This window comes from Elgaria multicarinata, chromosome 11 (genome assembly GCF_023053635.1).
Source record: "Elgaria multicarinata webbii isolate HBS135686 ecotype San Diego chromosome 11, rElgMul1.1.pri, whole genome shotgun sequence".
Lineage (NCBI taxonomy): Eukaryota > Metazoa > Chordata > Lepidosauria > Squamata > Anguidae > Elgaria > Elgaria multicarinata.
The window spans coordinates 20,671,417-20,681,981 of NC_086181.1; the positions used below are offsets into that span (position 1 = coordinate 20,671,417).

Sequence of the window (10,565 nt, forward strand, 5' to 3'; positions counted from 1 at the left end):
GGCTAAAGAGTTGGGCTGTGAGTCGGGGGATCTAGTTTCTAGTCCCCACTTAGCCATGGAAACCCACTGGGTGACTTTAGGCCAGTCATAGACTCTCAGCCCTGCTACCTCACAGGTTTGTTCTTCAGAGCCATGACTAATTTTTCACATAGATTTCAAAGGGATCATAGTGCAAATAATATAGCCTGGTTCCCAATTATATTTTATTAACTATAAAATAATTGAGGATACAATCCTATACACACTTACTTAGGAGCAAGTCTCACTGAAGATCATGGGGTCCACTTCTCAATAGACATGTACAGGATTGCACTGTAAACAGATCACAATACAACTCAAGTTTGCTCTGATTATTTCTTGGCATACAAAATGCAATGTAATCAAGTTGAATAAAAAAAATTTTTTTGTTGTTTTCATTCCTTTGTATGAATCATATAAGCTTTGGGCATTTGACTATATGTCTTGTTTCAAACCAAATAAATGAAATATATGAATAAAGTGGGGAAATGAAAATAAATTTCACAAATGAACTTTTCTTTGGGCTTGATGAATTGCACTGCAAGTCATTTTTTAAAAAGTTTAAGAAAATTGTTTATACCAACTTGTTCATAATTTATTTTAGTTTTATACTATGGTTTGATCTCATTGGAGTTCTAATTCAGCTCATCTTCTTAAGCAATATATACAGACATAATACTGGAATATGCCATTTCCAGTATTATGGGTATAAGCCAGTGTAATATTCAATAGGTTTAAAAGTCCCCATGGAGTCATGTGGGAAATATTGAAGCAGATACTTACATCTTTTACTGAAATCCATGTGTTTCAAAGGAGTCTCAAAAATACCTGTTTTCAGCTAGATACAAAACACACTAAATAAATGTAACTTTATATACTCACAACATGTAGTGAATAGGAATAGCTGAACTTTTAAAGTGTTCATTTGAGCAGTTTTTTTTCCCTTTAAAGTGCACAAAGAAGGGGAAAAATAAAATAGTAGAGAAGAAAAATAAAATTTTGGAACATAACTTACAATCGACAGAAGGTACATGAATAGATCTGCTTGAGCTAAATAATTTCAGAAGCAGTAGGCTTTTCTTAGTCTCTTCTTTATTCTTTCATCAAAATTGTGTATTTTACTCTGCTGAATGCAGTAGGTGTGGCCAGAGCTTAGTACATTTATGTCAACAACACCTGAAGTTTCATCAGACCCTTGTCCCTCAGAGCTTCTTAACTCCAGTGAACGTCTGCCTAAAACTTTTTGTTTTGTCCTTCCCAAAATAAAATGAGAGTTGAATAGGGCAAGGGAGAGAAATGAGAAATACCATGGGCATTGCATTCAAAATGTGCTCAGCGCTTCTTACAGGCAGGGAAAAAAATCTTTTTTCAGGAACTCCCTTATTTAGGAATAACTTGTAGGAAAACCGTTAATGCAATTTCCATTCAATGAACTACTTATTCAAGTACATGCATGTATTCTTCTTTTATGTGATGGTGTGAGCGTTGTTGGATGGATTTTTATCCTATGGTCTCCCAACCACAGACATACAGAATAAAATATGCAAAGATAAATGCATACCAAAAAGTATGGAACATAGAAGTTTAAGAACATAATCATGAAAGAATAATAGAGGGGCTAATACAGATGGATACATTTAAAAAGAAACTTGCTCTGAAGTTGAAATGTTAGAAAGCTCAAGTGAAATAATCAGCAAGAATGTGAATGACTACAATAAACAAACATTGATCAATGTGATTATGTCAGGAAGGAATGGGTAAAATTGTCAAGTTCATTTTCAGGCATTTAATCAGATTTCTACAGTCAAAGCCATTCCATGCCATTTCTGCATCTATTTGCAAATTTTACACACACAGAGACAGACACACACAGACACACACACAGAAATGCTTATGTGTGTATTTCTTCAATTATATGGTTTATTGTATGCAATTCCCCAAATGTACATATTTTATGCAGTTTATTTTTTAAAGAAATGAACACATTTCCTCCCATTGGCTAATACAAATTTGTGTGCACTTTTCTTTAATATCCCCATTTTGTGGGCACTTATATTTTTTTGTCACTATTTTAGTTACTGTGTTTGAGGTTATGTGCGGATTTCAGAGCACAACAGCATTCTGCTTTATAATTTGGTTTAGGAAATTCAGTTTATATAAGTTCACATCAATATGCGAACTGAACAAAGTTCTCACCCATTCCTACAGTCAAGTTAACCATATATTTCAGTATTAATGAAAATGGATTACACTGCACAATCTCATTGAATATTTTGGACTAACTGCCACTGTTGGTTGCATGATATTTGGAAATGTTGTATGGCAGTTGCTGAGAAGGGATAGTTGCAAGTAGAGGGGGAAGCATGGAATAAAGACACAGACGCAAGAGCTTGGATTAAACTAGAGCCTCTATTTATAATCCATAGATTCATCCCTCCCTGGATCTACACGTGAGAGTGCTGGAATTAAGTCCTTACCTCAGGCCACATGACTGTCTTAAAGGGCTAGCCTCTCTCCAAAGCAAGGAGTTGGAAAGTCCAGTTCCTTGCTTATGTGACACTTTATAAGTGTGGGGAGACCGCCCTATGACAACCCAGCCCACTGCCATAATGACAGTGAGTAGGTGAAGTCAGGAGAGTCTCCAAAGGCATACCATATCCTGACATGTGAGCTGCATAGCCCCCACGGAACAGGCCCTCCGGATATGCCAATCACCCAAAGGGTGCCAGAGTGCTCACTGCCCCTAACTAATAGAGGCAATTCCTGCACATCCCTGCCACAAATTCACCTGTTTACTCACCCTTCCACATAATACCTCTAGCATGTACAAAATTCCTACTCAGCCCTCCCTCCAAAGGGAGCAACTGGCTAATCCCATAGTAGAAGAAGGGCTGGAGGGTGGGAGCTGAAATCGAAAGAGACCAATGCCTTGGGCGGGCTGCCTTTTATAGGCTCAAACCCACCCTCCTCACGTGGCACATGCTTTGAGCCACGTGGGGTGTCCCATTCTGCTCCTCCGCAAACGCAACCACCAGCTTCCTGCCCAAACCTTTGGGCTGAGCGGACACCGGATTTTGTGTTTTAAATATATTGTGTTTTAAATATATTTTCATTCAGTCCTTTCATTCTGTTTCATTCTATTTCTATTTCATCTTCATGTATTTCATCTGGCACAGTGCACATAGTGCTTTAACTTCTGAGATTTTCCTTATTTTAAGTGATCTCAACATCCACAAACTCTCAGTGAGTGTATGCTTTGGCAATGTGTACATTAATAACTGGTATAGGGAGGCATCCCAGGTGTGTTGGGAGAGACATGGTGGTGGGGAGTGGATAGGTTAGGTGAGAGGAAGGAGAGTTTGTTACTACCCTTCCTTCTGGTCTTTCCACTCAACCAAGAGAACCTGAACCACCATGTCAAAAATCATCAATTAATCCTCTATGAGGGGTCTGACAGATAGTGTGTATCACAGGGACCTAGGTGAGAGACCAGGTTTTCTTCACAATGACCTGTGTAGATGACCAAGGAATAAGTTGGATCTCTTTTTGGCCCTGTGGGGAAGAAGAAGGACCGAGGGGACAGGAGCAGGCAGAAGTAACATCGGGGCCTGCTCCTGCTGGACTCTTCCCCCCCCCCCACAGGGCAAACTGCCATCTTGGCCCTGTGGGGAAGAAGAAGGACCGAGGGGACAGGAGCAGGCAGAAGTAACATCGGGGCCTGCTCCTGCTGGACTCTCTCTCTCTCTCTCTCTCTCTCTCTCTCTCTCTCTCTCTCTCTCTTTCTTTCTCTCTCCTCCCTCCCTCCCTCCTTGACTCCTTTTCCTTGTGTGTCATGTCTTTATTAGATTGTAAGCCTGAGGGCAGGGACTGTCTTTTTTCCTAAGTGTAAGCCGCTCTGAGAGCCTTTTTTGGCTGAGGAGCGGGGTATAAGTATGATAAATAAATAAATATAAATAAATTCACCCAGGTACTAAGTTCAATACCGACATAGGGTTGATATCCAGGAAGAAGGGGTGGAGTAGTCTGTCAGATAAACTTTTATTCTGCTTTGCTCCCTGCAAATGGAGAGCTTTTCTACAAAAGACATTCATTGTGCACTTGTTAATCTCTACTTACAGTGTTTACAGGTTCTGTAGATGACAGATTCTGCAGTATCACTTTTGTTTTTAAAAGCACCTAATAGGGTTTTATTTAGTGGGGCACTAGGGAAAATGTGGTATTATTTGTGCAAGCAACAGATAATATTTTTCCATGTGTTTAATTGCACTGTTCCACTATAACACAGTGCCAACTCAAGCTTATATAGTGAAAAGAAAGCATGAAAGAGATAGTCATTGTTAGGGTGACCAACTGTCAGGATTTCCCCAGATTTGTCCTGGTTTTTGTTCTTTCCATGGTGTCAGGGGGGATTTTCTATAATTTTCAATAATGTCCTGGAATGACACACCTTCCCCTTTAAGGCTGCCATTAGCATGGCAGGAGGGAATGACATGCTTTCTTGAGGCACATCATTCCCCCACCCCGAGCTCCAATTGAGGTCTTAAAGGGGAAAGTGGGTCATTCGTGGACATTATAGAAAAGGCCCCAATTGGAGTGGATGGTGGTGGTGCAGAATGAAATCCTTTCCCCTCCTCCACTCCAATCGGGTTCTTTAAGGTGGCGGGGGAATAACGTACTTTCTGCAGGACTCAGAAAGCTGCTTCCCCACACACACACTAGGTGTCCTCTTTTTTGGTTTCCCAAATATGGTCACCCTAGTCATTGTGTCATGCTTGAACCCCAATTATGTGATGAAACTGAAAACAGATACAGTGCAACAACATTTTTTGATAGGATAACCTCCCTTGTGAACTGTGGGAATGCTGTGGATGTCATATATCTTGACTTCAGCAAAGCTTTTGACAAAGTACCACATGACATTCTGGTTAACAAACTAGCTAAAAGTGGGCTAGATGGAACAACTATTAAGTGGATCCACAGTTGGCTACAGAATCAGACTCAAAGAGTACTTATCAATGGAACCTTCTCAAACTGGGGAGAGGCAACGAGTGGGGTGCCGCAGGGCTCAGTCCTGGGCCCAGTGCTCTTCAACATTTTAATTAATGATTTGGACGAGGAGGTGCAGGAAACGCTGATCAAATTTGCAGATGACACAAAATTGGGTGGGATAGCTAATACCCTGGAAGACAGAAACAAACTTCAAAGTGATCTTGATAGGCTGGAGTGCTGGGCTGAAAACAACAGAATGAAATTTAATAGGGATAAATGCCAAGTTCTACATTTAGGGAATAGAAACCAAATGCACAGTTACAAGATGGGGGACACTTGGCTCAGCAATACTACAAACGAGAAAGATCTTGGAATTGTTGTAGATCACAAGCTGAATATGAGCCAACAGTGCGATATGGCTGCAAGAAAGGCAAATGCTATTTTGGGCTGCATTAATAGAAGTATAGCTTCCAAATCACGTGAGGTCCTGGTTCCTCTCTATTCGGCCCTGGTTAGGCCTCATCTAGATTATTGCGTCCAGTTCTGGGCTCCACAATTCAAGAAGGACGCAGACAAGCTGGAGCGTGTTCAGAAGAGGGCAACCAGGATGATCAGAGGTCTAGAAACAAAGGCCTATGAAGAGAGACTGAAAGAACTGGGCATGTTTAGCCTGGAGAAGAGAAGATTGAGGGGAGACATGATAGCACTCTTCAAATACTTAAAAGGTTGTCACACAGAGGAGGGCCAGGATCTCTTCTCGATCCTCCCAGAGTGCAGGACACGGAATAACGGGCTCAATTTAAAGGAAGCCAGATTCCGGCTGGACATCAGGAAAAACTTCCTGACTGTTAGAGCAGTACGACGGTGGAATCAGCTACCTAGGGAGGTTGTGGGCTCTCCCACACTAGAGGCATTCAAGAGGCAGCTGGACAACCATCTGTCAGGGATGCTTTAGGGTGGATTCCTGCATTGAGCAGGGGGTTGGACTCGATGGCCTTGTAGGCCCCTTCCAACTCTGCTATTCTATGATTCTATGATTCTATGAACATTGTGTAGAAAAGTTTTGAGTGCTAGCTCTGAGTATATGAACTTGTGATGCGTAATGAGGGCAGATCAAGGATTCAGTAGGTGTATCACACATCCCATCACCCAACGGTATCCCTGCCTAAAGTGTGCGATGTGGTCTTGTTCTGGGAACCAACCATTTTGGGGCTGCTTTGTTTGATGATATCATGGTAGCGATGACAACTATGGGACTTAATATGTTATTGGCCCAACGTCCATAACAAGTGGCAGTCTGGATCTTGTATTCTACCCTCCTGACTGAATTGAAATGACTTACACATATCATGGCATTTTAATTTTTTAACATTAAATTGATACCAGTTTATAGGACTATCCATAGAGACTAATTTGCTGTTATTGGCTTATGTTGCAGTAGGTTAGTATGGATATCTCACTTATCTTTTTGATATCACCAAGCTTCAGTAATCTCCCTCTGTTTAACCAAAATAGCTTGCAGTCCAAGTCCTCAAACCAGAGAAAGGATGAATGTGTCAGACAACTGCTAAAACAGAAATAGCAGCCTTTCCAATCTTTCTCCGGAGCACTAACAGATATTCTTCAATGGGTCTTCAAGTATGAAAAGCCTCTCTCAGCCTCCACAATATTATCTTAAGGCCTGTTCTGATGAAAGCACACATAGAAGCACAGAATAGTAAAGTTGGAAGGGGCCTACAAGGCCATAGAGTCCAACACCCTGATCAATGCAGGAATCCACCTTAAAGCATCCCTGACATTGTAACAAAGATGTGAAAGCTATGCGGTTCTGGGTCTGTTCAGTGTTCCAATTATGGATGCTTTAAAAAAAAATGATCTTTATGAATAATTAAACGAAATGATTTAATTTGCACCTCTCAAACTTAGGTGTTCCCTAGATACTGCAATTCTCTGAATGTTGTGAAATGGTTCTCAACAGCTGAAATGTATCCAAATGTCCATTTGTTTATGTTTTGAGAGGAAAGACACACACACTCACACGCACACAGGATTTTAGGTTTGTTTTTTTTTTAAAAAAATATAGATTAATGCAGAAATAGAAAACTAGAATTGTAGCCCAGAAACACGAGTAAGTCAATAAATCAATGTTGGACTGCAGTACACTTCAAATCAGTCAGATGGAGTGAACGTATACCTCTTTGTGACTGAAAGACTACTGTGATGAAACAAGCTACAGTGAAATGACTGGGGAGCTGATCTCTAAAAAAATATTTCGTACTTCTATTAGGCAAATTGACCCTCAATTCCTTGTTGAATCATTGTTTCCTTATTAGTTCAGGAAAACAACAGTCCCCACCCTTGAGGAGTGCTATTCTCCAAATGAGGAGCCGCTGCTCAAGCACACCTACAAAAGCATCCAAGGCTACGCAATGAACAATGGTGGCTTTGCCAATTCATTCAAAATCACCAAGTCAGATGAAGTCTTTCATATATACAACTGACACTGAGCATTATGACTTAAAGGTAATTATCACAGGACTGGGGGCTCTGTTTTATAGCATTGTTGTAAGATGTACTTAGTTTTATTATTTAAGTTCAAAGTTATGGAAGTCAAAATCAGTGAAGAATGAAGTTATTTAAGCAAACAGCAAGGCGATATATGTAAGTCAATTCATTTCATTGGTTTGAAGGGTGTATCTGCACTGTGTTCCTTTGGACATTTTCCCTGTTTCTCACTCACATAATTTCCTTCCAGATTTTTTTTTTAATGTTATCTGAATGCATTGTACATACTCTACTCTACTATACACTCTAAACATGGGGGCACACCAAAATCACCAGTTCAGATCTCACCTGAGGTTGACAAATGAACATGTCTAACTCTTTTAGTATTGAATTCTCATTCTCACTGGAAAAGTTTTGGCTCAAAATTCAAGGGGCAAAAATCACAGGGAAGAACTGTGGAAAAGTCCAGGAGGCAAAATTATTTGATAGTTTGAGGAGGCGTTATTGGTTAGCAGCAGGCAGCAGCTGTGGTGATTTCCTCCTATGATTTCTTGCTGCCACAATTGGTAACCACCATGTTTTCCTTCCCTGCCCTTGAAATGACCATAAATAATTTTCCACCTGCCCCTCCACAAGATGGTTTCCTGAATGGAGACATAATACATTGTGAACATGAGAGTAGGTCTTAGATGTAGGATAGATTGTAGCTCTATTCAAACTGTACACCACACATGAGGAACGTGGGCACAGTAGCCCTGTTCTCTTCATCATCACATCCTCTGCCTTGTACTTGCGGAGGGCATTGTTTATTTAATTTTATTTGTTTATTTATTATTAAATTTATATTCCTCCTTTTTCCTCCAAGGAACCCAAGTGGCATATATAATCCTCCTCCTTTCCATTTATCCTTACAATAACAACCCTGTGAGGTAGGCTGGGCTGAGAGTCTGTGACTGGCCCAAAGTCACCCAGTGAGCTTCCATGACTGAGTGGGGACTAGGACCCGGATTTTCATTTCCTAGTCCAATACACTGGCTCTGAAGAGGAGAGCCTCCTATATCCATGGATGCTTTTCACATAAGCCAGCATGTTGGGAAAGCAGCATTCAGTATCTTCTTCAGAAAGCTACCCCACCATGAGTATAGGGTTAGGGGAGACACATAACAAGATGACTAGCCTGCCCCCCTCCTCACATCATTACTGTACTATACTCAGATATAGGATGGCCTGAATATGGCTTATATAGGTACAGCATATAAATTATATATAAAGCTCCCAACAGCTTATAGCAATAAAATGACTAGGAATTTGAAGACCAGTAAACCTGAAGTGCTATCAATTATTTTCTTTATAAAAATGTTCCCATTTAAAAAAGGGGGGGGGGAAGGAAAACAAAAGAAAAAGGAAACTGGCCCAGTTCCACAAACCAGAGCATTATTCCTATAGCACTTTTCCCCAACCTGGTGCTCTCCAGATGTTTTGGACTTCAACTTCCATCAACCCTAGCCAACATGGCCAATGGCCGGGAATGCAGGGAGTTGTAGTCCAAAATATCTGGACGGGATCACTGTGCTATAGCTTAATCTGTGTCGTCTAGATCGGCCCAGTTTCATATCACAGCTAAGTTATACAATTGCTCTCTTTCTTTCAAATCCTTCATTTAACCCACCATTTTTGTGAAATATTTGGCTTAACCCCTTAGTCTCCATCCCAAACTGAGATGAAACTTACATACATGTAACTAAATTTCTACACATTAATCCCTATGTAACCTGATGACTCCCTTCCATCTTCCATTTGATCAAGCATCCCTTGTTTGAGCAAATGGAAGAAGCCAACAGTCTTCTGCTACTTTGTGTACCACTACATTAATAAAATACATCAGGCACCTCTATCTTCTAGATTGGTTTATAGGACAGATATACACCAATTCCATTCTATTTACAATTTGGTAGTACTTGCTTTTAAAATGCTAGGTGTATCTCACCTCTTTTGCTGTAAGGAAAAACTGACTCTTTTTATTTATTTATTTATTTATTTATTTATTTATTTATTATTCTTTCTTTTCTTTTCTTTTGCATCAGATGAGAGTAAATAGGAGCACAATGAATAACTTCCTGCTCCTGGGATTCTCTGATCTTCCAAGTCTGGAGGGCTTATTCTTCTCTGTTTTCTTAACCACCTATTTGTTGACCCTGATTGGGAATGTCTTCATAATTATTGCCACACTGGCTGACCAGACACTCCACTACCCCATGTATTTCTTTCTCAGGAACTTGTCCTTTCTGGAGATCTGCTACACGTCGGTCATCATACCCAAGATGCTTGAAAACCTCCTGTCAGAGGACAAAACCATGTCATTTATTAGCTGTGCCTTCCAAATGACCATCTTCCTCATTACAGGGGCGGCAGAGTGCTTCCTCTTGGCTGCCATGGCATATGACCGCTATGTTGCCATTTGTCAACCCTTGCATTATACGCTCATTATGAGCAACAGAGTATGTCTTGGGCTGGTAGCAGCTTCGTGGCTAGCTGGAATTCCAGTGCAGCTTGGCCAGATGTTCCTGGTTTTCACCTCCTGTTTCTGTGATTCTAATGAAATCAACCATTTCTTCTGTGACATCCCTGCATTGCTCAATCTGGTCTGTGGAGACACATCTATAAATGAGCAAATAGCTCTGGTGGAGGTTGTATTACTTGCACTAATCCCCTTTGCCTTGATCCTCATGTCTTATATGTGTATTGCCACTACCATTCTAAAGATGCCATCTGCGGAGGGAAGACGCAAAGCTTTCTCAACCTGCTCCTCACATCTCATGGTGGTGTTGGTGTTCTATGGTTCTGGAATGACAGTTTATTTGACACCACAGTCAAGTCATTCTCTGGACAAAGATAAATTTCTGTCACTGTTCTACACTGTATTGCCTCCATTACTTAATCCTGTTATTTACAGTTTGAGAAACAGAGAAGTCCAAGTTGCTCTGAGGAAAGTATTTCTTCTTATTCTTCATTCTGAAAGAAATACACACAGAAAGAATCAAAACACTGGATAG

At 40.6% G+C, this 10,565-nt stretch overlaps 1 protein-coding gene across 1 annotated transcript; it reads left to right on the forward strand.

Annotated features, from left to right (window-relative positions):
- The first annotated feature begins 9,596 nt into the window (after positions 1 to 9,596).
- LOC134405301 (olfactory receptor 10A2-like) lies at positions 9,597 to 10,565 on the forward strand. Its single transcript, XM_063136542.1, has one exon. It carries the CDS (start codon positions 9,597 to 9,599, stop codon positions 10,563 to 10,565), a length of 969 nt encoding a protein of 322 aa, XP_062992612.1.

What these genes read in the sequence shown, in the direction of transcription:
- LOC134405301 (XM_063136542.1), top strand. Translation starts at nt 9,597, where the DNA reads ATGAGAGTAAATAGGAGCACAATGAATAACTTCCTGCTCCTGGGATTC.